Below are 26,826 nucleotides of genomic sequence, written 5' to 3' on the forward strand. Positions count from 1 at the left end.
AGGCTCGAACACGTACCAATTCCATAAGGATGATTTCACCAGGACGCAGGGATCATCGGGGCTGTAGCTCAGTGGTAGAGCGTTCGCTTTGCATGTGAAAGGCCCCGGGTTCAATCCCCGGCACCTCCATTGCATGTTCTTTTCTTGTCCTGGGCATCCTTATGCAAGCTGGCGGATAGAGGCTCGAACACGTACCAATTCCATAAGGATGATTTCACCATGACGCAGTGGTCATCGGGGGTGTAGCTCAGTGTTAGATTCTACTTCCGGCAGCGGTAGCGAAACGTTGTGGAAATCATGAGCTCCGCAGGAGCAGCTAACCCTAACACGGCTAACACTAGCCGGGATTCTACAGCATACTCTTTGGCAAATTCGTCATCGGACAATTACAGACTGCTTCTGCCCACACTGCCCACAGGTAACGTGTCTTTCAACACTCTTTTTCTGCACGCGGACCCATCAGCGAGGCCATATCGGGCGGATGATTTTGCCGAAGGCGTCTTTTCAGTTATCGACAAAGAAGATGTGGCCCAATTTGGCCCCTATCTGTATAATCATGTCTGGGCGCTGACGCTCCATTCAAGGCTGCCCAAGGAAAAACTTGCAAGGATGAAACAGATCGCTGTGAAGAATAAAAAGTGCATCATACTGGGTCCTAATCTAAACGAAATCCAGTTGTCAATTCACTGGCTGCCGATGCATGTGTCGGATGCTGCTGTGATCAATGCTCTAAGTACATACGGCAATGCGCTAAGTACATACGGCAAAGTTGGAAATATTGAAAGAGAACGCCGGAGATCCACTGCTTTCGCAGGCGCAGAAACCACGACGCGCAAGGTAGAGATGGTGCTGCGGGACGAGGTGTCCGTTGAGGCATTCCACATGTCATGAGGGTCATGGGAGGCCAGGTCTTAATTGATATTCCCGGAAGGCCGCCATTATGTCTCAGGTGCAAGAGGATCGGCCACCTGCGGAAGGTTTGTAGGTCGCCATGGTGTAGAACATGCAGGAGCTTCGGCCACACAGAGGAGGACTGTGTCAGCACCTATGCATCGAAGACCAGAACACCTGCGGCAGAGGTAGCGGCAATAGACCTCATGGACGTAGAAGAAAATGCTCAAGCGAGGACCGCCGAAGAAAAGCAAACTCCCAAGGCCGAGTCCAATGAAATGTTGAGCGGTTCGGACTCCCGTCCGGAGCGCAACTGTGAAGCGCCAGCAAAGCAAGATGAAGTCATCGTGCCGTTGGCTGGACAGACTGGCGTAGAGACAATTGTGGTTGAGGACAACGCAGACGTTACGCCGGATAAAGAAATGGATTCAGCAGATCGTCGAAGTATAGCGGACCCTTCAAACGAGGACCCTGATCACAGCCAACAACACAGTGCTAGAGCACATGCATCAAATGAGGACCTTTTGGGGGGTGCAGTGTCCGACGCTCAAAGTGAGGCGAGCGTTGAGCAGGAAGATTTTACCATGGTAAGGGGCAAGTCACATGAGCATGATGAAATAAAGGACGGTCCATGGATCACGATGGGAGCAGGACAAGCCACTCGCAACGACGCCAGCAAAGCGTCCGACCAGGGTAGGACAGAGTTCAAGTGGAAGGACGTTGCAACCAATCTCAAGAGGGCCAGGTACACACCGGCCCCATTAATAACGCCCGAAGAAAGAAGGCAAAGACTACTTAAGGAAAAGAAGTAAGCTTCCGTTTTTAATTGTGCGTCATGGAAAGTAACATAAAAATAGCCACCATCAACGTCAACAGCCTAATTCGTAATGAAAGGAAAACGTGGCTGAGAAACATTATTTTCGAGGAAAATCTGGATATTGTTTGTATTCAAGAGACGAAAATATCGTCCCAGGAGCACGAGTTTGAACTTGTAGAGTCTTTCAAGCCATGGTTTATTGTACGACACGCGTCCGCGATAAACAACAGTGCAGGAACGGCGATATTGATAAGAAAAGGAAGGAAGATTACCGTTGTCGATTGTGATTTGGAGCAAAATGGACGGGTGGCGTGCGTGGACGTCATCTGGAACAACGAGATAATAAGGATCGTCAGTGTCTATGCCCCGAATGAAGATTCGGAAAGGAAGCTTTTTTTGAATCCAACGTTCGGCATTTCGTCACTACGGATAGCCACGTCATTTTAGCTGGGGATTTCAACTGTATATGCCGCAGGGGAGACGGCACATACAAAACTCATAAGTCTGATAGCAGTGTGAGTGAGTTAAAACGACTGCTACAAGAAAATGATTTGGTAGATGTGACCACTGGAAAAGAGCATACCACAGCTAAGTACACACATTGGCAAGGAAAATCTCATGCCAGGTTGGATAGGATTTACATCTCTGGCGGAATTCATCTAGAAGAAATCACGTACAAAGTGGTGCCTGTGGCTTTTAGTGATCACGCCCTCGTCACTGCGGAACTGATGAGGAAAGCCAAACGTCACACTCAGCAGCGGAACACACCTTGGAAAATGAATGAGAGCCTCCTCGAAGAAGATGCCTTCGTGGAGGAAATAAAGAGGTTAATCGATGCTCTGAAGAGGGAAGGAGCGAGCGCACCGGCTTGGGAATCCTTCAAGCAGAAAGTTCGTGCCTACGCTGTGGAATACGCAGAAAGAAGAGCCTTCGAAAGGAAGAAAGAAATGACAGCCCTGATGAAAAGCTTGTGCAGGTTAGTGAAGCAAGAAGAATCCAACCCAGGTCACTTCACGGAAGACATTAAAGCAATAAAAAAAGAAATGACTGATCGTGTGCGGAAACAACATGTGGGAGCGCAGATACGCAGCCGCCTGCAGATCATTGAACGTGATGAGATTCCGTCCAAAGTCTTCCTGTCACGTGAGAGAGAAAGAACAAGAAAGAACGAGATTTTGAAGATCATGTCGGGCGGCGAGCAACACGAGGGATCGGAAATTGTCCACAATATTCTTCACAACCATTATAAAGACTTCTTCGGAGAGCAGGGCGGAATACATAGAAAGGACAACGTGGACATCTTTAAAGGTACCCCGAAGCTGACAGAAGAAGACAGGGAAAAGGTCGGCGGAAAGATAACCCAAAAAGAAATAAGGCATGCGATAAAGAAGCTGCGGTGGAACAAAGCGCCGGGACCGGACGGCATAGGCTCGGCCTTTTATAAAAAGTTCAACGACGAACTATGTCCCATTCTCGAAGAAGTATTTGAAGACATTAGAAGGCGGGGTCTAATGCCTCCGTCGTTGCGGACAAGCCACACAGTGCTTATCCCGAAAAAAATGACGAAAGAAGGCGCCCCAACGGTGCTGGATTTTCGTCCGATTAGCCTTCTCTGCTTGGACTACAAAATACTAGCTAAAGTACTCACGAGACGTCTGGATCAGCTGTTGTGCAAAGTCATTGGCAGGCACCAAGCATACGGTGTCAAAGGGAGAAGCATCGGGGACAACTTACACATCATGAGGGCGGCATGTGAAGAAGCTCGAGCGACGGGAAAGAAACTCGCTGTCGTCCAAGTAGATCTTAGACAGGCATTCGACCGGGTGAGCCATTGTTTCTTGTTCGACCTTCTCAAGTGGATTAATATCGGAGAGGAACTGCAGAACTGGTTACAGATATGCTACGCAGGCATTACGTCCCAGCTACTCATTAACGGTAACGTTGGAGCCAAGTTCGACGTTAGGAGGTCTGTGCGGCAAGGGTGTCCCATATCTCCCACGCTTTTTGCACTATATCTGGAGCCATTATGCCGCCATATTATAGAAGACGAGACAATCCAGGGTACAAAAGTAGCCCAGGAGGAAATAAAACTTCTGGCTTTTGCCGACGATGTAGCCATCATCTGCACGGAACATTGAACCTGGACAAGACGAAGGGCTGCTGGTTGGGCGAATGGGCGAAGAAGCCAGAAAACCTTTTGGGAATCGAATGGACTACAGAACTGGGCACTTACCTAGGAGTAAAACTAGATCCAGAAGTAAGGCACCCTGGGATATGGAAGCAGAAGCTAAACCAGCTGCAGGGAAAGCTCCAGCCATTCATGGGAAGACAGCTGTCCATCCTACATAGAAGTGTGATAATTAATACTGCTCTCTATCCTGCCATCCTATATTGTGCACAGGCGATTCCTGTAGACGGGGGAACAGTGCAGCAATTCCACAGGCTATGTGCAAGGTACCTGTGGCAGTCGAAATTCGAGCGCATGCGCAGGTCAAATATCTTCTGGTCACTGGAGGCAGGCGGACTGGGCGTTGTAAATCTGGAAATAAAAATTAAAGTCCAACGCTTTCTGTACTTCAGGGATCAAAGAAGGCCCGAGATTCGTGCTGCCATGCAAGTAATGGGAACAAGTCACCTGTTGGAGTGGATAGTGACGACGACGCAAACTACAGCGCTCGATAAGACAACCCTGACTTTCTACAGGGAAATGAAGCTCAGCATCAGGTTTTTCTTAGAGATCTTTACGTGGGAATACCTGGCAACAGTCAAAAAGAAGAAGTTGTATTGGGACACCGTGGCCATGATGTACCCACCTCCACTCTACCGGCAAAACTTCACAGAAATCTCGCCGCGGGATGTTCTAAAGCGGATAAAATACCTGCCTATTCCAACGAGCTCCAAGGACTTCTTTGTGAAGTTTCACATAGAGGTACTTCCTGCAAAACATTGCCTCCAGGGCAAGGGATTCCTGGTACCCTGGGAAGGAAGATGTGATGTGTGTGGCGAAACAGAAACCTTGCGTCACGTCGTGTATGAGTGCAGGAACGCTTTTCTCTTTTGGGGCGATCTCCGTACATCTCTGCAGATTGAGGAAGAACTTCCATACGAGGCCCTGAAGTGTCTTCATTTTAAACGCAAGGAATTCACCGAAGTGAAGAGCGTTGCTGTGGTAACAGGGCTTCAAGCTTTATGGAAAGCGCGAACATCCCGGGTCGAATGTGACGCAAAGCCCAGATCACCCATCCATTTCCTGAAGATAAAACTGATGTGGACGCTTTCACTGATAGGCACCAGGAGACGAAGAGAGGAGAAGAGATGGAAGGACCTAGCGGATACCATACAACAGCTGTCCCCGAAAACTTTTGGTTGCAGAAGAAGGAACACTTGCAAGGAAAAGGACTAAGAACACTGCACAGACAGAACGAGGTTTTAAGGAAAAAAAAAAAGTGTTGCATACAAAAGTACTGTATACGTTGACATGTTTCCTGTGATTTTATTATAATAAAAATGTCAAAAAATGGGGGTGTAGCTCAGTGGTAGAGCGTTCGCTTTGCATGTGAAAGGCCCCGGGTTCAATCCCCGGCACCTCCATTGCATGTTTTTTTTTTTTTTCTTATCCTGGACATTCTAATGCAAGTTGGCGGATAGAGGCTCGAACACGTTCCAATTCCCTAAGGATGATTTCACCTTGGCGTAGTTGTCGTCGGGGGTGTAGCTCAGTGGTAGAGCGTTCGCTTTGCATGTGAAAGGCCCCGGGTTCAATCCCCGGCACCTCCATTGCATGTTTTTTTTTTCTTATCCTGGACATTCTAATGCAAGTTGGCGGATAGAGGCTCGAACACGTTCCAATTCCCTAAGGATGATTTCACCTTGGCGTAGTAGTCGTCGGGGGTGTAGCTCAGTGGTAGAGCGTTCGCTTTGCATGTGAAAGGCCCCGGGTTCAATCCCCGGCACCTCCATTGCATGTTTTTTTTTTCTTATCCTGGACATTCTAATGCAAGTTCGCGGATAGAGGCTCGAACACGTTCCAATTCCCTAAGGATGATTTCACCTTGGCGTAGTAGCCGTCGGGGGTGTAGCTCAGTGGTAGAGCGTTCGCTTTGCATGTGAAAGGCCCCGGGTTCAATCCCCGGCACCTCCATTGCATGTTTTTTTTTCTTATCCTGGACATTCTAATGCAAGTTGGCGGATAGAGGCTCGAACACGTTCCAATTCCCTAAGGATGATTTCACCTTGGCGTAGTTGTCGTCGGGGGTGTAGCTCAGTGGGGATTCTACTTCCGGCAGCGGTAGCGAAAGGTTGTGGAAATCATGAGCTCCGCAGGAGCAGCTAACCCTAACACGGCTAACACTAGCCGGGATTCTACAACAGACTCTTTGGCAAATTCGTCATCGGACAATTACAGACTTCTTCTGCCCACACTGCCCACAGGTAACATCTCTTTCAACACGGTATTTCTGCACGCTGATCCCTCTGGGAGACCATATCGGGCGGATGACTTCGCGGAAAGCGTGTTGTCAATTATCGACAAAGAAGATGTGGCCCAGTTTGGGGCGTACCTTTACAATCATGTGTGGGCTTTGACGCTGCACTCCAGATTGCCAAAAGAAAGATTAGTCGCCAAGAAGCAAATCTCTGTGAAGAACAAGAAGTGCATAATCATCGACCCGAATGAAAAAGACGTTCACTTGTCATTGCATTGGCTTCCTATGCATATTCCAGACATCGCAGTAGTCAACGCACTCAGCGGCTTCGGTAAAGTTGAAAAAATCGAAAGGGAGAAGTGGCGTTCAACTGCGTTTGCAGGTGCGGAAACGACTACGCGCCGGGTCTCTATGGTGCTACGTGATGGGGTGTCCGTCGAGAGTATACCTCATATCATGAGGATTCTGGGAGGCCAAGTTCTAGTGGATATTCCTGGACGACCACCTCTATGCCTCAGGTGTAAAAAAATTGGCCACTTCAGGAAAAACTGCAGCTCATCGTGGTGCAAGGCTTGTCGAAGGTTCGGCCATGATGCCGATGACTGCGTGAGCACGTACGCGTCGAAGACCAGGGCGGCGGTAGAGGATGCTTCAGTGGCGGACATGATGGACGTTGAAGACACAGCAGCGCTTCATCCACGCCCTGAGGGGGACAGCGACACCTCAGCGCAAAACCACCAGGGACATATTGAAAGGGATGACAGTAATCGACAAGAAGCAGCTACTCAACATGGCGATAAGGAAACCGTAGTTTCCTATGAAAACACTCCGGCGAAAGACGAAGAGCACAGTGATGATGTGTCCGAATCTAACAGTGACGACAAGCAACGTCAAATAGAGAAGTGTGATGCACAGGCGGTGAAGGAGATGGAGGGGCAGGAGACATTAGAAGTCAACCAAGGCAGTATCCTGAACGTGAAAGGAAAAGAAGACGATAGCCGAAATATCCCGGAATCGGTCACCTCTTTATTGATTGAAGAATGTGGGAAGGGAAACGTAGCTGACGGTGGAAGGAATGACCTGAAGTGGAAGGACAACCTCAAGAAATCGCGGTACACTCCAGCCCCTCTCATCACACCGGAAGAAAGAAGGAGGCTCCTGAAAGACAAAAGTAAGCTTCCTATAGGAAATCTTTAAACATGAATGGACACTTGAAAATTGCAACGTTAAATGTAAATAGCTTAGTGAGACAAGAAAGGAAGGCGTGGTTAAGAAGTGTTCTCTTAGAAGAAAAAATCGATGTTGCTTGCATACAAGAGACGAAGATATCGTCTAAAGAACAAGAAATAGAACTTGTAAATGCTTTCAAGTGCTGGTACATCGTGCGGCATGCATCGGGCATAAACGGAAGTGCTGGGACTGCAATCATGATAAGGAAGGACAGAAATATTACGGTGATTGACAGTGATCTCGAAGAAAACGGCCGAGTAGCAAGCGTGGACTGTATCTGGAAGGAAGACGTGATTAGGATTGTAAGCGTATATGCCCCGAACGAAGGCGCCACGCGGAAACAGTTTTTTGAAACAAGCATGGACCACTTCGCAAGAACAAACAGCAAGATTATTATTGCAGGCGATTTCAACTGTGTTTGTAGACAGGAGGACTGCACATACAAAAGAGATAAGACGGATAGCAGTGTGAAAGAACTAAAGAGGCTGTTACATGAACACGACCTTCAAGACGTAGCAATCGGAAAAGAGGGGACTACAGAAAGATACACACATTGGCAAGGTACATCCCATGCGCGACTAGACAGAATATATATCTCCGGAGAATTTCACCTTCAGGATGCGAAGTACAACGTCGTGCCGATGGCTTTTACAGACCACGCGTTAGTCATAGCAGAGTTGGAAGCAGGTAAAAAGGGACAGTTCACGAAACGTAAACTGCCCTGGAAAATGAACGAGAGCGTCCTGGAAGACGGGAAGTTCAGACAAGATATAAAACAAATGATTTCTAATCTGAACAGAGAAGGAGCGAATGCCCCCGCATGGGAAACTTTCAAACAAGAAATACGCGCGATGGCCTTAGAGCGTGCGGAGAAGCTATCGATGGAAAGGAAAAGGGAGATGGAATCGTTGAAGGACAGCCTCAGGACGATACTCAAAGCGGAGGAAGAGCATCCTGGACGCTTCGGTGAGGACATCCGAGAAATCAAGAAAGAAATGTTAAAGCGGATGCGGGAGAGATACGCAGGAGCTCAGGTCAGGAGTCGCGTTCAGGCAACTCTGCGTGATGAGGTTCCAACCAAGGTCTTCCTTTTACACGAACGAGAGCGAATTACAAGAAATCACATTTCGAGCCTACGTGTTGAAGGTATCGTGCATCAAGATGCGCCGACAATAGAGGCCGCACTACACGAGCATTATCGAAATCAGTTCAAGAGGGACGACCCTGCTACCGGGGACAATGTAGAGCTGTTTCAACATATGCCAAAGGCCACAGAAGAAGATAGAGAGAAAGTTCGAGGGAAAATAACGCAAAAGGAAATTAAGTACGCTATAAGGAAGTTGCCACGGAACAAGGCGCCCGGACCCGACGGAATAGGCTCGGCTTTCTATAAGGCATTTGTGGAAGAACTCTCGCCCATACTAGAAGCTGTTTTTGAAGACATCAAAAATCGACGTTTGATGCCACCATCCATGAGGAAGAGCTACACAGTGCTGATTCCTAAGAAATCTATCCAAGAAGAAGCACCAACAGTGTCAGAGCTACGGCCGATAAGCCTACTCTGCACAGACTACAAAATATTGACGAAGGTGTTAGCGCGACGTCTGGACGGCTTGCTGTGTAAGATAATCGGCATGCACCAAACCTACGGCGTGAAAGGCAGGTCCATATCAAGTAACCTTCATGTAATGCGAACGGTATGTGAAACAGCTAGGGGGATGGGAACTCCACTAGCCATTGTTCCGGTCGACCTGAAGCAAGCGTTCGATCGGGTACGCCACAAATTTCTTTTCGATCTCCTCCGATGGGTTGGCATAGGGGAAGACCTCGAGCGCTGGACGGAAGTCTGTTACAATGACATCTCAGCGCAACTGATCGTCAATGGAAACGTGGGACCAAAGTTCAGTGTCACTAAATCGGTTCGTCAAGGCTGCCCTTTATCTCCAGCCCTTTTTTCACTCTACCTGGAACCGCTCTGTCGTTTCATCCTGCAGAACAAGGAAATCACCGGAATGAATGTAGCGCAGCAGGAAATCAAGCTCTTAGCTTTCGCTGACGATATTGCAGTTATCTGCTCAAATTCAGGAGAGATAAAGACAACGCTCGCTATCTTCGAGGCCTTCTGTCAATCATCCGGAGCTGCGGTAAACATCGCCAAGTCGAAATGCGCTTTTGTCGGAGAATGGGACAGTGCGCCAGATAGATTTATGGGCTTCGAATGTTCAACGGAACTGGGCAAATACCTGGGTGTTAAACTGGATCCGCACACAACTGGTGAAGAGAAATGGAACAACAAGGTGAACGCGCTGCAGGGAAAACTGCAGCCGTACAGAGGGAGGGAATTGTCACTCCTGCATCGCAGCTACATCTGCAATACTGTCCTTCTTCCAGCCATCCTTTATTCGGCTCAAGCAACCTGCATTGATGGAACAACTACGCAGAGATTCCACCGAATCTGCGCCACTTATGTGTGGAATTCAAAGTTTGAGCGAATGCGACGGACGAATACATACTGGCCCATTCAATCTGGTGGTTTGGGTTTGATCAACCTGGAACTAAAAATCACGGTTCAGTTTTTCATTTACTTCAGAGACCAAAAGACACCAGAGCTACGAGCTGCTATGCAAACTTTGGGATCGCGATACCTTCAGCAGTGGATGGTCACCACCCAGGCATATGCAACAGAAGCGTCCGCGCTAAAATTCTATAAGAGCATAAGGCAGAGCATTAAGTTCCTGTTGGAGCGATTCTCGTGGGACTACCTGGCCTCTGTGAACAGGAAGACGCTGTATTGGGACACGGTGTCCAACGTGTTTCCACCGCCACTCTACCGACAACCTTTCACGCACTTGATGCAACAAGATGTCCTGAAACGTATCAGGCATCTTCCTGTGCCAACAGCAACGAAGGACTTCTTCGTCAGGTTCCATATAGAGGTACTGCCTACTAAACAGTGGATGGAAGCAAAGGGTTTCTTCATGCCACGGGAAGCAAACTGCGATCTGTGCGGCCAAGCAGAAACCCTCAGGCACATTTTCTACGATTGCAAAAACGCGATACTTTTCTGGAGTGATCTGCGAGCGTCTCTGCAAGTCCACGAGGAAATCACATATGAATTGCTGAAGTTCCTCAACTGCTCGAACAAAGAGCACGTCGAAGTGCAATGTGTTATACTAATGGCCGGGCTACATGCTTTATGGAAGTCGAGGACGGCGCGGGTAGAGTGTCATGCAGGGGTGCAGTCGCCGGTTATCCACCTGAAAGCGAAGCTTTGCTGGACGCTCTCACTAATAGGGAAGGAGAGGCTTCGTGATGAACGAAAATGGGAAGAACTTCAGCCTATAATTAGGCAGCTCCAGCCAAAAACATTCGGATGTTGGATGAAGAACAGGGTAATGCCGGGGAAAAAGAGGAAATAAGCACAAGGTCGGCAGAGCCACCGTCAACAGTCGACAGCACAATGTGTTCTTTTTACTAGAAATACACACAGGTCGTGTTTTATAAATTTTATGAAAATAAAACAAAATGACAAAAAAAAAAAAAAAAAAAGGGTGTAGCTCAGTGGTAGAGCGTTCGCTTTGCATGTGAAAGGCCCCGGGTTCAATCCCCGGCACCTCCATTGCATGTTTTTTTTTTTCTTATCCTGGACATTCTTATGCAAGTTGGCGGATAGAGGCTCGAACACGTTCCAATTCCCTAAGGATGATTTCACCTTGGCGTAGTAGTCGTCGGGGGTGTAGCTCAGTGGTAGAGCGTTCGCTTTGCATGTGAAAGGCCCCGGGTTCAATCCCCGGCACCTCCATTGCATGTTTTTTTTTTCTTATCCTGGACATTCTAATGCAAGTTGGCGGATAGAGGCTCGAACACGTTCCAATTCCCTAAGGATGATTTCACCTTGGCGTAGTAGTCGTCGGGGGTGTAGCTCAGTGGTAGAGCGTTCGCTTTGCATGTGAAAGGCCCCGGGTTCAATCCCCGGCACCTCCATTGCATGTTTTTTTTTTCTTATCCTCGACATTCTTATGCAAGTTGGCGGATAGAGGCTCGAGCACGTTCCAATTCCCTAAGGACGATTTCACCTTGGCGTAGTAGCCGTCGGGGGTGTAGCTCAGTGGTAGAGCGTTCGATTTGCATGTGAAAGGCCCCGGGTTCAATCCCCGGCACCTCCATTGCATGTTTTTTTTTTCTTATCCTGGACATTCTAATGCAAGTTGGCGGATAGAGGCTCGAACACGTTCCAATTCCCTAAGGATGATTTCGCCTTGGCGTAGTAGTCGTCGGGGGTGTAGCTCAGTGGTAGAGCGTTCGCTTTGCATGTGAAAGGCCCCGGGTTCAATCCCCGGCACCTCCATTGCATGTTTTTTTTTTCTTATCCTGGACATTCTAATGCAAATTGGCGGATAGAGGCTCGAACACGTTCCAATTCCCTAAGGATGATTTCACCTTGGCGTAGTTGTCGTCGGGGGTGTAGCTCAGTGGTAGAGCGTTCGCTTTGCATGTGAAAGGCCCCGGGTTCAATCCCCGGCACCTCCATTGCATGTTTTTTTTTTCTTATCCTGGACATTCTTATGCAAGTTGGCGGATAGAGGCTCGAACACGTTCCAATTCCCTAAGGATGATTTCACCTTGGCGTAGTAGTCGTCGGGGGCACGGTGGTAGAAGTCTTTCAGGTGGAGTGACGGCGCGTCGGGAGAGAGCAAAATTCTGTCCGCGGTTCAAACATCCGCCGTGAGCTGGCGCCACCGTGATTGGGCCCGACGTGCGGCTCCGCTCGCATGGAAAGCAAGGGCTGCTAAAGCATCATGCCTGTGTAGCGCGCTTCTGTAAGCCTTCATACGAATGCTCTGGTGAATGTCGTAAGTCGCCTGATTGAACATTGTCACCACAGCATAAAGTGAACCACTGGCGCGAAGTGGAAGGCATACAGTCGAATGTGCTACCGGAACCCGAAACGGCAGCAAGCCAAGGAAACGGAGAGAATAGGGGGCAACGACAAATTAGAGTTTCTTTGCATTAAGAAGAAATTCAATTGTTTGCGTTGTTTTGAAAATGTGGTACTAATATATAGGAAGAGGCGAGAGCGAGGAAACAACTTAAGAAGTGCTGAAAGTTTGAATAGGTTGCCGGTACAGTATTAGGAGATTTGCCGAAGGGCTACCGCAGGGTAAAAAGGAAAGGGGAACGGAGTCGACACGGCTAGGCGACACATTTATTAAACATTTAAAAATGTCAAGAAAGAAAAATGAGACGACTTAAAAAAGCGTCAGGCACACACACGGGCGCTCAAATTCAAATCAGTGCGATATCAACAAAGCAAGACTACGACGCCGAAAAAGTATGTGCTAGAAGTCGTGTCCTGCTGGTGGAAAACCAGGCGGCACTCCGCTAAACCACTAGACTAGTTTTGAAAGCTTGCGCAGACTTCGCGTCTTGTTCTTTTCGTTTCTTTTGAGCTGGGTACAGTACTGGCGCATTCGCTCTGCAACGTAGTAATGGAGCATATGCGCCATTATATCAGCATACCTGCCAACTCTCCCGATTCATCCGGGAGACTCCCGGATTCGGACCGGTTTGTACGATTGTACGGCCGAGAAGCAAATCTCCCGGAAAATGCAGTTTCCCTCTCTATATCTCAAACGCCTGCTTTTTCTCTGGACACACAGAAGAAAACGTCAATCCAAATCCAGCCCAATTGCCGTCGGAATCGCTGCCGCTTCCCAGAGCCTCTGTGTTACGGAGTTCAGGTGTTCTGGTCATAGTTCTAGTTCTAGCACTTCTAGTTTCCGTGCATTTCCTCCATGTTTTCGGGCGACAAAGGTGCCTATGCACTATAGCTGTTTCGACCTTGCGTACCTCGCAAAGAGAACAGAGACGTAGTTTTGTGACCTCACGTTCTTTCGAGAAAGTGTCATAGCCTTGTCACAGCTTGACACCCAGATAGTTTCTTGGAGAGGGCAAAGTCTGTTGCTGCAAAACTTGTGCCCGAGTGCACTGGGGTGAAGTGTGCTCGTGTTACGAATGCAAATAAAAGCCACCCAACATCGGCTTTCTCTTACCCCCCCCCCCCCCGCGCTTTTGAAATCTCCCTAATTTGGATGTTCCCAAGTTGGCAGGTATGTATCAGCTTTATGGTCACTGCATGGGAATGACAAATTGTAATTGTCTAGGATGTAGTCAATTGTCTGGTCATATACTCCTTTCTCACACGCATGACCACCGTGAAGCGCATCGACCAACCTGACCATCGTGAAGCGCGTCCCAGGTTTTCGAGACGAACCTTTCTTTGAAATGTTTCTCGCAGACGTAGTCTGTAGTCTGAAGAAGGCGATCTTTGCGTGGAGTAGCATGTCTCCAAACCTTCAGGCGGTCCTCTTCTTCAGGAGCGGAAAACAGGGACACCTTCTCTGTACACGTTTTATACCCGGAGTTACATCGCGGCACGAAGCACTTCTTCCCCATGTCGGATCCGTTGTCATCAGAGCTTTTTTTGTCATCAAATACATGAGTTTGTAAGCGGAGGCAAGACTCAGAATCAAAATAGCGCGCTCTTCAATTTGGAGCCAATGCACGGTAAACGCGGAAGCAATGATAAGAGGGCCCCAATACGAGTGTCGCGCTCTGTCGGCATGGAAGAGAAGCGCGGACCGACCTTGAACCACCCGACGGCGTGGAGGAGACGCGGCGTCAGATCACCTTACTATCTACCACCGTGGTCGGGGGTGTAGGTCAGTGGTAGAGCGTTCGCTTTGCATGTGAAAGGCCCCGGGTTCAATCCCCGGCACCTCCATTGCATGTTTTTTTTCTTCTTATCCTGGACATTCTAATGCAAGTTGGCGGATAGAGGCTCGAACACGTTCCAATTCCCTAAGGATGATTTCACCTTGGCGTAGTAGTCGTCGGGGGTGTAGCTCAGTGGTAGAGCGTTCGCTTTGCATGTGAAAGGCCCCGGGTTCAATCCCCGGCACCTCCATTGCATGTTTTTTTTTTCTTATCCTGGACATTCTAATGCAAGTTGGCGGATAGAGGCTCGAACACGTTCCAATTCCCTAAGGATGATTTCACCTTGGCGTAGTTGTCGTCGGGGGTGTAGCTCAGTGGTAGAGCGTTCGCTTTGCATGTGAAAGGCCCCGGGTTCAATCCCCGGCACCTCCATTGCATGTTTTTTTTTTCTTATCCTGGACATTCTAATGCAAGTTGGCGGATAGAGGCTCGAACACGTTCCAATTCCCTAAGGATGATTTCACCTTGGCGTAGTAGTCGTCGGGGGCACGGTGGTAGAAGTCTTTCAGGTGGAGTGACGGCGCGTCGGGAGAGAGCAAAATTCTGTCCGCGGTTCAAACATCCGCCGTGAGCTGGCGCCACCGTGATTGGGCCCGACGTGCGGCTCCGCTCGCATGGAAAGCAAGGGCTGCTAAAGCATCATGCCTGTGTAGCGCGCTTCTGTAAGCCTTCATACGAATGCTCTGGTGAATGTCGTAAGTCGCCTGATTGAACATTGTCACCACAGCATAAAGTGAACCACTGGCGCGAAGTGGAAGGCATACAGTCGAATGTGCTACCGGAACCCGAAACGGCAGCAAGCCAAGGAAACGGAGAGAATAGGGGGCAACGACAAATTAGAGTTTCTTTGCATTAAGAAGAAATTCAATTGTTTGCGTTGTTTTGAAAATGTGGTACTAATATATAGGAAGAGGCGAGAGCGAGGAAACAACTTAAGAAGTGCTGAAAGTTTGAATAGGTTGCCGGTACAGTATTAGGAGATTTGCCGAAGGGCTACCGCAGGGTAAAAAGGAAAGGGGAACGGAGTCGACACGGCTAGGCGACACATTTATTAAACATTTAAAAATGTCAAGAAAGAAAAATGAGACGACTTAAAAAAGCGTCAGGCACACACACGGGCGCTCAAATTCAAATCAGTGCGATATCAACAAAGCAAGACTACGACGCCGAAAAAGTATGTGCTAGAAGTCGTGTCCTGCTGGTGGAAAACCAGGCGGCACTCCGCTAAACCACTAGACTAGTTTTGAAAGCTTGCGCAGACTTCGCGTCTTGTTCTTTTCGTTTCTTTTGAGCTGGGTACAGTACTGGCGCATTCGCTCTGCAACGTAGTAATGGAGCATATGCGCCATTATATCAGCATACCTGCCAACTCTCCCGATTCATCCGGGAGACTCCCGGATTCGGACCGGTTTGTACGATTGTACGGCCGAGAAGCAAATCTCCCGGAAAATGCAGTTTCCCTCTCTATATCTCAAACGCCTGCTTTTTCTCTGGACACACAGAAGAAAACGTCAATCCAAATCCAGCCCAATTGCCGTCGGAATCGCTGCCGCTTCCCAGAGCCTCTGTGTTACGGAGTTCAGGTGTTCTGGTCATAGTTCTAGTTCTAGCACTTCTAGTTTCCGTGCATTTCCTCCATGTTTTCGGGCGACAAAGGTGCCTATGCACTATAGCTGTTTCGACCTTGCGTACCTCGCAAAGAGAACAGAGACGTAGTTTTGTGACCTCACGTTCTTTCGAGAAAGTGTCATAGCCTTGTCACAGCTTGACACCCAGATAGTTTCTTGGAGAGGGCAAAGTCTGTTGCTGCAAAACTTGTGCCCGAGTGCACTGGGGTGAAGTGTGCTCGTGTTACGAATGCAAATAAAAGCCACCCAACATCGGCTTTCTCTTACCCCCCCCCCCCCCCGCGCTTTTGAAATCTCCCTAATTTGGATGTTCCCAAGTTGGCAGGTATGTATCAGCTTTATGGTCACTGCATGGGAATGACAAATTGTAATTGTCTAGGATGTAGTCAATTGTCTGGTCATATACTCCTTTCTCACACGCATGACCACCGTGAAGCGCATCGACCAACCTGACCATCGTGAAGCGCGTCCCAGGTTTTCGAGACGAACCTTTCTTTGAAATGTTTCTCGCAGACGTAGTCTGTAGTCTGAAGAAGGCGATCTTTGCGTGGAGTAGCATGTCTCCAAACCTTCAGGCGGTCCTCTTCTTCAGGAGCGGAAAACAGGGACACCTTCTCTGTACACGTTTTATACCCGGAGTTACATCGCGGCACGAAGCACTTCTTCCCCATGTCGGATCCGTTGTCATCAGAGCTTTTTTTGTCATCAAATACATGAGTTTGTAAGCGGAGGCAAGACTCAGAATCAAAATAGCGCGCTCTTCAATTTGGAGCCAATGCACGGTAAACGCGGAAGCAATGATAAGAGGGCCCCAATACGAGTGTCGCGCTCTGTCGGCATGGAAGAGAAGCGCGGACCGACCTTGAACCACCCGACGGCGTGGAGGAGACGCGGCGTCAGATCACCTTACTATCTACCACCGTGGTCGGGGGTGTAGGTCAGTGGTAGAGCGTTCGCTTTGCATGTGAAAGGCCCCGGGTTCAATCCCCGGCACCTCCATTGCATGTTTTTTTTCTTCTTATCCTGGACATTCTAATGCAAGTTGGCGGATAGAGGCTCGAACACGTTCCAATTCCCTAAGGATGATTTCACCTTGGCGTAGTAGTCGTCGGGGGTGTAGCTCAGTGGTAGAGCGTTCGCTTTGCATGTGAAAGGCCCCGGGTTCAATCCCCGGCACCTCCATTGCATGTTTTTTTTTTCTTATCCTGGACATTCTAATGCAAGTTGGCGGATAGAGGCTCGAACACGTTCCAATTCCCTAAGGATGATTTCACCTTGGCGTAGTTGTCGTCGGGGGTGTAGCTCAGTGGTAGAGCGTTCGCTTTGCATGTGAAAGGCCCCGGGTTCAATCCCCGGCACCTCCATTGCATGTTTTTTTTTTCTTATCCTGGACATTCTAATGCAAGTTGGCGGATAGAGGCTCGAACACGTTCCAATTCCCTAAGGATGATTTCACCTTGGCGTAGTAGTCGTCGGGGGTGTAGCTCAGTGGTAGAGCGTTCGCTTTGCATGTGAAAGGCCCCGGGTTCAATCCCCGGCACCTCCATTGCATGTTTTTTTTTTCTTATCCTGGACATTCTAATGCAAGTTGGCGGATAGAGGCTCGAACACGTTCCAATTCCCTAAGGATGATTTCACCTTGGCGTAGTTGTCGTCGGGGGTGTAGCTCAGTGGTAGAGCGTTCGCTTTGCATGTGAAAGGCCCCGGGTTCAATCCCCGGCACCTCCATTGCATGTTTTTTTTTTCTTATCCTGGACATTCTTATGCAAGTTGGCGGATAGAGGCTCGAACACGTTCCAATTCCCTAAGGATGATTTCACCTTGGCGTAGTAGTCGTCGGGGGTGTAGCTCAGTGGTAGAGCGTTCGCTTTGCATGTGAAAGGCCCCGGGTTCAATCCCCGGCACCTCCATTGCATGTTTTTTTTTTTCTTATCCTGGACATTCTTATGCAAGTTGGCGGATAGAGGCTCGAACACGTTCCAATTCCCTAAGGATGATTTCACCTTGGCGTAGTAGTCGTCGGGGGTGTAGCTCAGTGGTAGAGCGTTCGCTTTGCATGTGAAAGGCCCCGGGTTCAATCCCCGGCACCTCCATTGCATGTTTTTTTTTTCTTATCCTGGACATTCTTATGCAAGTTGGCGGATAGAGGCTCGAACACGTTCCAATTCCCTAAGGATGATTTCACCTTGGCGTAGTAGTCGTCGGGGGTGTAGCTCAGTGGTAGAGCGTTCGCTTTGCATGTGAAAGGCCCCGGGTTCAATCCCCGGCACCTCCATTGCATGTTTTTTTTTTCTTATCCTGGACATTCTAATGCAAGTTGGCGGATAGAGGCTCGAACACGTTCCAATTCCCTAAGGATGATTTCACCTTGGCGTACTAGTCGTCGGGGGTGTAGCTCAGTGGTAGAGCGTTCGCTTTGCATGTGAAAGGCCCCGGGTTCAATCCCCGGCACCTCCATTGCATGTATTTTTTTTCTTATCCTGGACATTCTAATGCAAGTTGGCGGATAGAGGCTCGAACACGTTCCAATTCCCTAAGGATGATTTCACCTTGGCGTAGTAGTCGTCGGGGGTGTAGCTCAGTGGTAGAGCGTTCGCTTTGCATGTGAAAGGCCCCGGGTTCAATCCCCGGCACCTCCATTGCATGTTTTTTTTTTCTTATCCTGGACATTCTTATGCAAGTTGGCGGATAGAGGCTCGAACACGTTCCAATTCCCTAAGGATGATTTCACCTTGGCGTAGTAGTCCTCGGGGGTGTAGCTCAGTGGTAGAGCGTTCGCTTTGCATGTGAAAGGCCCCGGGTTCAATCCCCGACACCTCCATTGCATGTTTTTTTTTTCTTATCCTGGACATTCTTATGCAAGTTGGCGGATAGAGGCTCGAACACGTTCCAATTCCCTAAGGATGATTTCACCTTGGCGTAGTAGTCGTCGGGGGTGTAGCTCAGTGGTAGAGCGTTCGCTTTGCATGTGAAAGGCCCCGGGTTCAATCCCCGGCACCTCCATTGCATGTTTTTTTTTCTTATCCTGGACATTCTTATGCAAGTTGGCGGATAGAGGCTCGAACACGTTCCAATTCCCTAAGGATGATTTCACCTTGGCGTAGTAGTCGTCGGGAGTGTAGCTCAGCATTCCATTTCCGGCTTGCTTTGAGTGCGGTGGTGGGAGTATGAGCTCCGACGGAGCAGCCATTACGGCTAAGCCTAGCCGGGATAATACAGTGTCGTCTCAGGATAGCATGGCTCAGGAACCCTACAAGATCATCCTACCTACGTTACCAAAAGGGGAAATATCAAAGAACAGCGTTTTCCTGCACGCGGACCCATCTGCTAGGTCGTACAAAGTGCAGGATTTCGTGCAGCCACTTGGAGCGGTCGTCAACAAGAAGGAGATGGCTGGTTTCGGGTCCTATCTGTTTAATCACGTTTGGATCGTCACCTTGAATTCTGACGCTGGAAAAGAAAAACTACGGAGAGCAGGTGAGCTGACGGTGAAAGGCAGGAAATGTATGGTCGTTGACCCGAATTCTACTGAAATATCACTTAAACTGCACTGGTTGCCCACGAACGTCCCCGAGGAAGCTGTGCGGCGAACAATGTCACTCTATGGGACGGTGACAAGTATCGTGAGAGAGAAATGGCGAATGGAGGGCCTCGAGGGAGTGGAGACTACGACTCGTTCACTAGGCTTACAACTCAAGGAGGGAATTACAATGGAAAGTATCCCGTACCAGCTTAAAATAATGGGCGGGACGGTGCTCGTGGCTGTGCCTGGGAAACCCCCTCAATGTCTCCGCTGTAAGCAAGTTGGGCATATACGTAGCCAATGTCAGACCGAATATTGTAAGACTTGCAAGGGTTTTGGGCACGTTCCAGAGGACTGTGTGCGTTCGTACGCAGCTATGACAAGGGGTGCGCCAAGAACCAGCGACGAGAACTTGGCCATGGATGTTCAAGACACGGAAGCCGCAATGCAAAATGAACTAGCGCGCTCAAATGACGCAGGCTTGAGCGCCAACATCGAACGGCCGAAAACAAAGATATCTCTGGATAAATGCGAACAGAAACAGGAAAAACATCAGGAACCAACAAAGTGCGGGCATGTCGACGACTCAGCAGGGAAACGGAAGGGTGAAGAAATAGACGATAAGAATCACGGAACTGTGGACGGCCGACAAGAAAAACAAGATTTAGGCCCAAAGAAGAAAGTATGTCATGAACAAGGCCTCACAACGGAAATTCCTTTAGAAGAATTTGGATCGTCTCAGCTAGATGAACCTGGTTTCTACTAAGTGAAAGAAGATAAGAGCAGCATCTATCATAAAGCAAGATGGGACGTGATAACAAGATAAAATTGGCAACGCTAAATCTTGTAAGTCTTCGGTCGTACAGAAGAAAGTGTTTGATAGCCAACTTGTTATCTTCGGAAAAGATCGATGTTGCTTGCCTACAAGAAACCAAGATCTCAACGCTCGAAGACGAAAAGGAACTCGTCAATTTCTTCAAAACTGATTTTTTCTGCTATCATTCTTCAGCAACAGGAAAGTGCGCCGGAAGCTTGATTCTCGTCAGGAAGAAGGCGGGGCTTGTAGTAGTGGACTATGTTTTGGACCAAAGCGGCCGGTTGTGTGTTGTCGACCTCCTACACGGACGCTATATGACCCGAGTAATATGTGTGTACGCACCGATTGATTCAGGAGAACGGAAAATTTTCTTTCAATCGCTGGAACAGTTCATAAATGTGGCGTGGCCTGTTATTGTTTGCGGAGACTTTAATTGTGTGTTAAGGAAAGAGGATCGCAGCAACAAGCGAATGGAAAGTGACCCAAGCAGAAAGGAATTGGAAATTCTTACGAGGAAAGCGGACCTAGTGGACGTCTGGGATGCAAGCCCGAAGGGAAACATATCGTACACACACTTTCAAGGAAGGTCGCACGCAAGGCTCGATAGGATATATGCTTCAGGATCATTACTGCCATTTCTAGGAGGCTATCAGGTGAAACCTCAATTTTTCTCTGATCACGCTCTCGTGAGCATAACCATTGGAATGAAGAACAATGCATCAAGGCGGAAAGGTAAGAAGAGTATCTGGAAAATGAACGAAAGTATATTGGACGACGATGCTTTCAAAGACAAAATCATGGCAATGATAGAAGGTTATAGCAGAAAGGGTGACATCACTGCCGTAACCTGGGAAGAGTTCAAGCATGAGATTAAAAGAGCGTCAATAGAATTCTCGCAAGCAAAAGTTTTTGAAAAAAAGAAAGAGATGAATCACCTGACAAGCATCCTAGAGGTGCTGGCTGAAGCCGAATGCATGAAACCAGGCGAGTTTAAGGAAGACATAAAGAAAGTAAAGGAAGAACTTCACAAGTTGTACGAAGAAAAACACCACGGCGCAATGATAAGAAGCAGGGTACAGGCAGTAGGAAGAGAAGAAACGCCCTACAAAGTTTTTCAATTGAAAGAGAGAGAAAGAACTCAAGAGAACAATATCAAAGAAATCTACGTGCGTGGCATGCAAATCACAAAGCAAGGGGAGATCGAGGAGGCTTTCCACCGGCATTATGTTGAATTATTCAAAGAGAAGGAAACCAACAAGACAGAATATGAAACCTGGCTAAACGATTTCCCCGTCACTGATCAACAGTGCCAGGAGAGAATCAACGGAGGCCTACAAGATGATGAGATAAGGCGAGCGATTAACAGTTTAGGAGGAAACAAGTCACCAGGTATAGATGGGATTGGAGCCGGATTTTACAAAACATTTAGCGAGGAGCTAAGCAGTATTCTGAAACTGGTTTTCGAAGATATTGCAAGAAGGGGATTGTTGCCACCCAGCATGAGACAGGCACTCACCGTCCTCATACCGAAAAAGAAGAGAACCAACGAACATCCTTGTGTTACGGACTACAGGCCCATCAGCCTAATGTGCACAGATTATAAAATCCTTGCGAAGATCCTAGCCACGAGGTTGGAAACTGGACTGCAGATGGTAATTGGCATTCACCAACCATACGGTATACACGGCAGGTCGATTTCAAGGAATCTACATGTTATGAGAACTGTGTGTGAACTTGCTGAGGTCTCTTCTCAAGCCTTTGCTGTGCTGCAGACAGATCTTTCCCAGGCATTTGACAGAGTGTGCCACAGTTTCCTGTTCGCTGTATTGGACAAATGTAAAGCAGGGGACCTCCTCATCAAGTGGATTAAAATCTGCTATAACCAAGTTACTGCAAGGCTTCTGGTGAACGGTCAGATCGGCAAAAGTATTCCAATACACTCATCCGTTAGACAAGGCTGCCCCATGTCCCCGATACTTTTTGCTCTGTATCTGGAACCGATGTGTAAGAAGTTGGTGGAAAACCGTAACATCAGAGGCCTCCAGTTAGGCACGGAACACGTCAATCTCCTGGCATATGCGGATGACGTAGCCATCATCTGTTCTTCCAAGCTCCAAGTCTGTGAAGCCATCGCCATCATCAAGGACTTCACGAGAGTATCGGGTGCAGCACTCAACTTGAAGAAATCATCAGGAGCCTGGGTAGGAAGCTGGAGACATTTACCGGAGAAGTTTATGCAAATAACGTGGACGACAACGGTGGGAAAGTATTTGGGAATCCACTTCAATGAGGACAGGGGCGAACACGTTCCAATTCCCTAAGGATGATTTCACCTTGGCGTTGTAGTTGTCGGGGGTGTACCTCAGTGGTAGAGCGTTCGCTTTGCATGTGAAAGGCCCCGGGTTCAATCCCCGGCACCTCCATTGCATGTTTTTGTTTCTTATCCTGGACATTCTTATGCAAGTTGGCGGATAGAGGCTCGAACACGTTCCAATTCCCTAAGGATGATTTCACCTTGGCGTGGTAGTTGTCGGGGGTGTAGCTCAGTGGTAGAGCGTTCGCTTTGTATGTGAAAGGCACCGAGTTCAATCCCCGGCACCTCTATTGCATGTTTTTTTTTTCTTATCCTGGACATTCTTATGCAAGTTGGCGGATAGAGGCTCGAACACGTTCCAATTCCCTAAGGATGATTTCACCTTGGCGTAGTTGTCGTCGTGGGTGTAGCTCAGTCAATTCTACTTCCGGCAGCGGTTGCGGTCGGATGTAGGGAAATGGGCTCCGTTGGAGCTGCGTTCAACACGGCTAACCCTAGCCGGGACACCGTCAGCAACGTTCCAGACAGTGCATCCTCTGACAATTACAGACTAGTGTTACCGACTCTGCCTACAGGTAATGTGTCGTTGAATACTTTATTTCTGCATGCGGACCCTTCCGCGAGACCATACCAGGCGGACGACTTTGCCGAAGGTGTCTTTTCTGTGATCTTGAAAGAAGACGTAGCCCAGTTTGGGGCGTATCTGTATAACCACGTGTGGGCGTTGACACTGCATTCAAGGCTGTCGAAAGAAAAACTAGTAGCGAAGAAAGAGATCAGTGTGAAGAATAAAAATTGTATCATCCTGGATCCCAATCAAAAGAAATCTACATGTCGGTGCATTGGCTACCTATGCACGTGTCTGATAACGCTGTGAGCAATGCTCTTACTGCATACGGGAAGGTGGAAAAAAATAGAACGAGAACGATGGAGATCAACAGCTTTCGCAGGTGCTGAGACGACGACGCGCAAAGTTGGGATAATTCTGCGTGACGGGGTGTCCGTGGAGGACATTCCTCATGTTATGAAGTTAATGGGAGGTCAGGTCTTGATAGATATACCGGGAAGACCGCCGCTGTGTCTCAGGTGCAAGAAGGTGGGGCACCTAAGGAAGATATGTAAAGCCTCCTGGTGCAAAACATGCAGAAATTTCGGCCATGTTGAAGATGACTGTATTAGTACCTACGCTGCCAAGACGAGGGCACCTGCCAAAAATATGAAGGCAGCAGAACTAATGGACGTGGACGAAAATGCGCAAGCGGGGGCAACGTCGCAAGAGAAAAGAGAGCACCAGTCTGAGCCAGAGCAGCAGACGCGAGCACAAGAAGTCGATGTCGAAACAGCTATGCTGTCGTAAAGAAGGATCAATGAGGACACAACGAGCGGCGCCGGTACAGATGAGAAGCTTCTTCGGCAGAAGGCAACGACTCTCGAAGCAGCAGGTCATCCTCTAGAAGACACGAAGGTTGTGCAACATGAAAACAGTCTTCCCGAAGCAAGGAGCTCCGAAACAGACTTCGTGGCGCCCAGCACAGAATTAAGTGCAAGCACCGAGCAGCATGACGCAAGTCCAAACAGTGGCAACGTTTTAGAAATCGATAAAGGACATGATATGGGGGGTGTGACGGAATCGGTGCTATCAACGAACAGCAAAGTAAGCATAAGAGCCTCAGACGCTGGAGGAAAAGAATTCAAGTGGAAGGACACCGGCACAAACTTCAAGAAAACCAGATACTCACCGGCGCCGCTTATAACTCCAGAAGAGAGGAGACAAAGACTGCTCAAGGAGAAAAAAAAGGTGTAATATACAGGAAGGACGACATCAAACTGCATACGCATCTTGAAAGGACGCTGCATCCAAGAAAGGAAAACCGGGCATTTTATACGATTATACACAAGTGGTGTGTGATGTGATCAATGTGGTTTTAGACAAATAAAAAAAAAAGGGTGTAGCTCAGTGGTAGAGCGTTCGCTTTGCATGTGAAAGGCCCCGGGTTCAATCCCCGGCACCTCCATTGCATGTTTTTTTTTCTTATCCTGGACATTCTTATGCAAGTTGGCGGATAGAGGCTCGAACACGTTGCAATTCCCTAAGGATGATTTCACCTTGGCGTTGTAGTTGTCGGGGGTGTAGCTCAGTGGTAGAGCGTTCGCTTTGCATGTGAAAGGCCCCGGGTTCAATCCCCGGCACCTCCATTGCATGTTTTTTTTTTTATCCTGGACATTCTTATGCAAGTTGGCGGATAGAGGCTCGAACACGTTGCAATTCCCTAAGGATGATTTCACCTTGGCGTTGTAGTTGTCGGGGGTGTAGCTCAGTGGTAGAGCGTTCGCTTTGCATGTGAAAGGCCCCGGGTTCAATCCCCGGCACCTCCATTGCATGTTTTTTTTTTTCTTATCCTGGACATTCTTATGCAAGTTGGCGGATAGAGGCTCGAACACGTTGCAATTCCCTAAGGATGATTTCACCTTGGCGTTGTAGTTGTCGGGGGTGTAGCTCAGTGGTAGAGCGTTCGCTTTGCATGTGAAAGGCCCCGGGTTCAATCCCCGGCACCTCCATTGCATGTTTTTTTTTCTTATCCTGGACATTCTTATGCAAGTTGGCGGATAGAGGCTCGAACACGTTGCAATTCCCTAAGGATGATTTCACCTTGGCGTTGTAGTTGTCGGGGGTGTAGCTCAGTGGTAGAGCGTCCGCTTTGCATGTGAAAGGCCCCGGGTTCAATCCCCGGCACCTCCATTGCATGTTTTTTTTTCTCATCCTGGACATTCTTATGCAAGTTGGCGGATAGAGGCTCGAACACGTTGCAATTCCCTAAGGATGATTTCACCTTGGCGTTGTAGTTGTCGGGGGTGTAGCTCAGTGGTAGAGCGTTCGCTTTGCATGTGAAAGGCCCCGGGTTCAATCCCCGGCACCTCCATTGCATGTTTTTTTTTCTTATCCTGGACATTCTTATGCAAGTTGGCGGATAGAGGCTCGAACACGTTGCAATTCCCAAAGGATGATTTCACCTTGGCGTTGTAGTTGTCGGGGGTGTAGCTCAGTGGTAGAGCGTTCGCTTTGCATGTGAAAGGCCCCGGGTTCAATCCCCGGCACCTCCATTGCATGTTTGTTTTTTTCTTATCCTGGACATTCTTATGCAAGTTGGCGGATAGAGGCTCGAACACGTTCCAATTCCCTAAGGATGATTTCACCTTGGCGTAGCAGTCGTCGGGGGTGTAGCTCAGTGGTAGAGCGTTCGCTTTGCATGTGAAAGGCCCCGGGTTCAATCCCCGGCACCTCCATTGCATGTTGTTTTTTCTTATCCTGGACATTCTTATGCAAGTTGGCGGATAGAGGCTCGAACACGTTCCAATTCCCTAAGGATGATTTCACCTTGGCGTAGTAGTCGTCGGGGGTGTAGCTCAGTGGTAGAGCGTTCGCTTTGCATGTGAAAGGCCCCTGGTTAAATCCCCGGCACCTCCGTTGCATGTTTTTTTTTTCTTATCCTTGACATTCTTATGCAAGTTGGCGGATAGAGGCTCGAACACGTTCCAATTCCCTAAGGATGATTTCACCTTGGCGTAGTAGTCGTTGGGGGTGTAGCTCAGTGGTAGAGCGTTCGCTTTGCATGTGAAAGGCCCCGGGTTCAATCCCCGGCACCTCCATTGCATGTTTTTTTTTCTTATCCTGGACATTCTTATGCAAGTTGGCGGATAGAGGCTCGAACACGTTCCAATTCCCTAAGGATGATTTCACCTTGGCGTAGTAGTCGTCGGGGGTGTAGCTCGGTGGTAGAGCGTTCGCTTTGCATGTGAAAGGCCCCGGGTTCAATCCCCGGCACCTCCATTGCATGTTTTTTTTTTCTTATCCTGGACATTCTTATGCAAGTTGGCGGATAGAGGCTCGAACACGTTCCAATTCCCTAAGGATGATTTCACCTTGGCGTAGTAGTCGTCGGGGGTGTAGCTCAGTGGTAGAGCGCTCGCTTTGCATGTGAAAGGCCCCGGGTTCAATCCCCGGCACCTCCATTGCATGTTTTTTTTTCTTATCCTGGACATTCTTATGCAAGTTGGCGGATAGAGGCTCGAACACGTTCCAATTCCCTAAGGATGATTTCACCTTGGCGTAGTAGTCGTCGGGGGTGTAGCTCAGTGGTAGAGCGTTCGCTTTGCATATGAAAGGCCCCCGGGTTCAATCCCCGGCACCTCCATTGCATGTTTTTTTGCGTTGCGTGAAAAAATGCGTATGGTCATTTTGGATCCCCATAAGAAGGAGGTAAAATTATCGGTGCACTGGTTGCCGATGCATGTTGCCCTGCACCTTGCCCTGATAAACGTGCTGAGTACGTTCGGATAGGTCAAAGACTTCCCAAGAGAGAAGTGGAAGGCAACGGCTTTCGCAGGCGTTGAGACGACGACTCGG

The 26,826-nt window shown here is 48.6% G+C and overlaps 1 protein-coding gene and 39 non-coding genes across 40 annotated transcripts; all 40 read left to right on the forward strand.

Annotated features, from left to right (window-relative positions):
• The first annotated feature begins 57 nt into the window (after positions 1-57).
• On the forward strand, positions 58-129 carry Trnaa-ugc (transfer RNA alanine (anticodon UGC)). The gene has a single exon. It is a non-coding gene; the product is annotated as a tRNA-Ala (tRNA).
• Positions 130-5,227: 5,098 nt separating this feature from the next.
• Trnaa-ugc (transfer RNA alanine (anticodon UGC)) lies at positions 5,228-5,299 on the forward strand. Its single transcript has one exon. It is a non-coding gene; the product is annotated as a tRNA-Ala (tRNA).
• Positions 5,300-5,413: 114 nt separating this feature from the next.
• On the forward strand, positions 5,414-5,485 carry Trnaa-ugc (transfer RNA alanine (anticodon UGC)). The gene has a single exon. It is a non-coding gene; the product is annotated as a tRNA-Ala (tRNA).
• A 110-nt stretch (positions 5,486-5,595) lies between these two features.
• Positions 5,596-5,667, forward strand: Trnaa-ugc (transfer RNA alanine (anticodon UGC)). The gene has a single exon. It is a non-coding gene; the product is annotated as a tRNA-Ala (tRNA).
• A 110-nt stretch (positions 5,668-5,777) lies between these two features.
• On the forward strand, positions 5,778-5,849 carry Trnaa-ugc (transfer RNA alanine (anticodon UGC)). The gene has a single exon. It is a non-coding gene; the product is annotated as a tRNA-Ala (tRNA).
• Positions 5,850-6,018: 169 nt separating this feature from the next.
• Positions 6,019-7,329, forward strand: LOC135394056 (uncharacterized). The gene has a single exon (XM_064624512.1). It carries the CDS (start codon positions 6,019-6,021, stop codon positions 7,327-7,329), a length of 1,311 nt encoding a protein of 436 aa, XP_064480582.1.
• Positions 7,330-11,092: 3,763 nt separating this feature from the next.
• On the forward strand, positions 11,093-11,164 carry Trnaa-ugc (transfer RNA alanine (anticodon UGC)). The gene has a single exon. It is a non-coding gene; the product is annotated as a tRNA-Ala (tRNA).
• Positions 11,165-11,274: 110 nt separating this feature from the next.
• Trnaa-ugc (transfer RNA alanine (anticodon UGC)) lies at positions 11,275-11,346 on the forward strand. Its single transcript has one exon. It is a non-coding gene; the product is annotated as a tRNA-Ala (tRNA).
• A 110-nt stretch (positions 11,347-11,456) lies between these two features.
• Positions 11,457-11,528, forward strand: Trnaa-ugc (transfer RNA alanine (anticodon UGC)). Its single transcript has one exon. It is a non-coding gene; the product is annotated as a tRNA-Ala (tRNA).
• Positions 11,529-11,638: 110 nt separating this feature from the next.
• Trnaa-ugc (transfer RNA alanine (anticodon UGC)) lies at positions 11,639-11,710 on the forward strand. Its single transcript has one exon. It is a non-coding gene; the product is annotated as a tRNA-Ala (tRNA).
• Positions 11,711-11,820: 110 nt separating this feature from the next.
• Trnaa-ugc (transfer RNA alanine (anticodon UGC)) lies at positions 11,821-11,892 on the forward strand. The gene has a single exon. It is a non-coding gene; the product is annotated as a tRNA-Ala (tRNA).
• Positions 11,893-14,074: 2,182 nt separating this feature from the next.
• Trnaa-ugc (transfer RNA alanine (anticodon UGC)) lies at positions 14,075-14,146 on the forward strand. Its single transcript has one exon. It is a non-coding gene; the product is annotated as a tRNA-Ala (tRNA).
• Positions 14,147-14,257: 111 nt separating this feature from the next.
• On the forward strand, positions 14,258-14,329 carry Trnaa-ugc (transfer RNA alanine (anticodon UGC)). Its single transcript has one exon. It is a non-coding gene; the product is annotated as a tRNA-Ala (tRNA).
• Positions 14,330-14,439: 110 nt separating this feature from the next.
• Positions 14,440-14,511, forward strand: Trnaa-ugc (transfer RNA alanine (anticodon UGC)). Its single transcript has one exon. It is a non-coding gene; the product is annotated as a tRNA-Ala (tRNA).
• A 2,183-nt stretch (positions 14,512-16,694) lies between these two features.
• Trnaa-ugc (transfer RNA alanine (anticodon UGC)) lies at positions 16,695-16,766 on the forward strand. Its single transcript has one exon. It is a non-coding gene; the product is annotated as a tRNA-Ala (tRNA).
• A 111-nt stretch (positions 16,767-16,877) lies between these two features.
• Trnaa-ugc (transfer RNA alanine (anticodon UGC)) lies at positions 16,878-16,949 on the forward strand. Its single transcript has one exon. It is a non-coding gene; the product is annotated as a tRNA-Ala (tRNA).
• A 110-nt stretch (positions 16,950-17,059) lies between these two features.
• On the forward strand, positions 17,060-17,131 carry Trnaa-ugc (transfer RNA alanine (anticodon UGC)). Its single transcript has one exon. It is a non-coding gene; the product is annotated as a tRNA-Ala (tRNA).
• Positions 17,132-17,241: 110 nt separating this feature from the next.
• On the forward strand, positions 17,242-17,313 carry Trnaa-ugc (transfer RNA alanine (anticodon UGC)). Its single transcript has one exon. It is a non-coding gene; the product is annotated as a tRNA-Ala (tRNA).
• A 110-nt stretch (positions 17,314-17,423) lies between these two features.
• Positions 17,424-17,495, forward strand: Trnaa-ugc (transfer RNA alanine (anticodon UGC)). The gene has a single exon. It is a non-coding gene; the product is annotated as a tRNA-Ala (tRNA).
• Positions 17,496-17,605: 110 nt separating this feature from the next.
• On the forward strand, positions 17,606-17,677 carry Trnaa-ugc (transfer RNA alanine (anticodon UGC)). Its single transcript has one exon. It is a non-coding gene; the product is annotated as a tRNA-Ala (tRNA).
• Positions 17,678-17,788: 111 nt separating this feature from the next.
• Positions 17,789-17,860, forward strand: Trnaa-ugc (transfer RNA alanine (anticodon UGC)). Its single transcript has one exon. It is a non-coding gene; the product is annotated as a tRNA-Ala (tRNA).
• A 110-nt stretch (positions 17,861-17,970) lies between these two features.
• On the forward strand, positions 17,971-18,042 carry Trnaa-ugc (transfer RNA alanine (anticodon UGC)). Its single transcript has one exon. It is a non-coding gene; the product is annotated as a tRNA-Ala (tRNA).
• A 110-nt stretch (positions 18,043-18,152) lies between these two features.
• On the forward strand, positions 18,153-18,224 carry Trnaa-ugc (transfer RNA alanine (anticodon UGC)). The gene has a single exon. It is a non-coding gene; the product is annotated as a tRNA-Ala (tRNA).
• Positions 18,225-18,334: 110 nt separating this feature from the next.
• On the forward strand, positions 18,335-18,406 carry Trnaa-ugc (transfer RNA alanine (anticodon UGC)). Its single transcript has one exon. It is a non-coding gene; the product is annotated as a tRNA-Ala (tRNA).
• Positions 18,407-18,516: 110 nt separating this feature from the next.
• On the forward strand, positions 18,517-18,588 carry Trnaa-ugc (transfer RNA alanine (anticodon UGC)). The gene has a single exon. It is a non-coding gene; the product is annotated as a tRNA-Ala (tRNA).
• Positions 18,589-18,698: 110 nt separating this feature from the next.
• Trnaa-ugc (transfer RNA alanine (anticodon UGC)) lies at positions 18,699-18,770 on the forward strand. The gene has a single exon. It is a non-coding gene; the product is annotated as a tRNA-Ala (tRNA).
• A 3,688-nt stretch (positions 18,771-22,458) lies between these two features.
• Positions 22,459-22,530, forward strand: Trnaa-ugc (transfer RNA alanine (anticodon UGC)). Its single transcript has one exon. It is a non-coding gene; the product is annotated as a tRNA-Ala (tRNA).
• Positions 22,531-22,639: 109 nt separating this feature from the next.
• On the forward strand, positions 22,640-22,711 carry Trnat-ugu (transfer RNA threonine (anticodon UGU)). The gene has a single exon. It is a non-coding gene; the product is annotated as a tRNA-Thr (tRNA).
• Positions 22,712-24,545: 1,834 nt separating this feature from the next.
• Positions 24,546-24,617, forward strand: Trnaa-ugc (transfer RNA alanine (anticodon UGC)). The gene has a single exon. It is a non-coding gene; the product is annotated as a tRNA-Ala (tRNA).
• Positions 24,618-24,725: 108 nt separating this feature from the next.
• Trnaa-ugc (transfer RNA alanine (anticodon UGC)) lies at positions 24,726-24,797 on the forward strand. Its single transcript has one exon. It is a non-coding gene; the product is annotated as a tRNA-Ala (tRNA).
• Positions 24,798-24,908: 111 nt separating this feature from the next.
• Positions 24,909-24,980, forward strand: Trnaa-ugc (transfer RNA alanine (anticodon UGC)). The gene has a single exon. It is a non-coding gene; the product is annotated as a tRNA-Ala (tRNA).
• Positions 24,981-25,089: 109 nt separating this feature from the next.
• Trnaa-ugc (transfer RNA alanine (anticodon UGC)) lies at positions 25,090-25,161 on the forward strand. Its single transcript has one exon. It is a non-coding gene; the product is annotated as a tRNA-Ala (tRNA).
• A 109-nt stretch (positions 25,162-25,270) lies between these two features.
• On the forward strand, positions 25,271-25,342 carry Trnaa-ugc (transfer RNA alanine (anticodon UGC)). Its single transcript has one exon. It is a non-coding gene; the product is annotated as a tRNA-Ala (tRNA).
• A 109-nt stretch (positions 25,343-25,451) lies between these two features.
• Trnaa-ugc (transfer RNA alanine (anticodon UGC)) lies at positions 25,452-25,523 on the forward strand. Its single transcript has one exon. It is a non-coding gene; the product is annotated as a tRNA-Ala (tRNA).
• Positions 25,524-25,634: 111 nt separating this feature from the next.
• Trnaa-ugc (transfer RNA alanine (anticodon UGC)) lies at positions 25,635-25,706 on the forward strand. The gene has a single exon. It is a non-coding gene; the product is annotated as a tRNA-Ala (tRNA).
• A 109-nt stretch (positions 25,707-25,815) lies between these two features.
• Trnaa-ugc (transfer RNA alanine (anticodon UGC)) lies at positions 25,816-25,887 on the forward strand. The gene has a single exon. It is a non-coding gene; the product is annotated as a tRNA-Ala (tRNA).
• Positions 25,888-25,997: 110 nt separating this feature from the next.
• Positions 25,998-26,069, forward strand: Trnaa-ugc (transfer RNA alanine (anticodon UGC)). The gene has a single exon. It is a non-coding gene; the product is annotated as a tRNA-Ala (tRNA).
• A 109-nt stretch (positions 26,070-26,178) lies between these two features.
• On the forward strand, positions 26,179-26,250 carry Trnaa-ugc (transfer RNA alanine (anticodon UGC)). The gene has a single exon. It is a non-coding gene; the product is annotated as a tRNA-Ala (tRNA).
• Positions 26,251-26,360: 110 nt separating this feature from the next.
• Positions 26,361-26,432, forward strand: Trnaa-ugc (transfer RNA alanine (anticodon UGC)). The gene has a single exon. It is a non-coding gene; the product is annotated as a tRNA-Ala (tRNA).
• A 109-nt stretch (positions 26,433-26,541) lies between these two features.
• Positions 26,542-26,614, forward strand: Trnaa-ugc (transfer RNA alanine (anticodon UGC)). The gene has a single exon. It is a non-coding gene; the product is annotated as a tRNA-Ala (tRNA).
• Positions 26,615-26,826: the final 212 nt, after the last annotated feature.

This window comes from Ornithodoros turicata, chromosome 1, assembly GCF_037126465.1.
Source record: "Ornithodoros turicata isolate Travis chromosome 1, ASM3712646v1, whole genome shotgun sequence".
NCBI lineage: Eukaryota > Metazoa > Arthropoda > Arachnida > Ixodida > Argasidae > Ornithodoros > Ornithodoros turicata.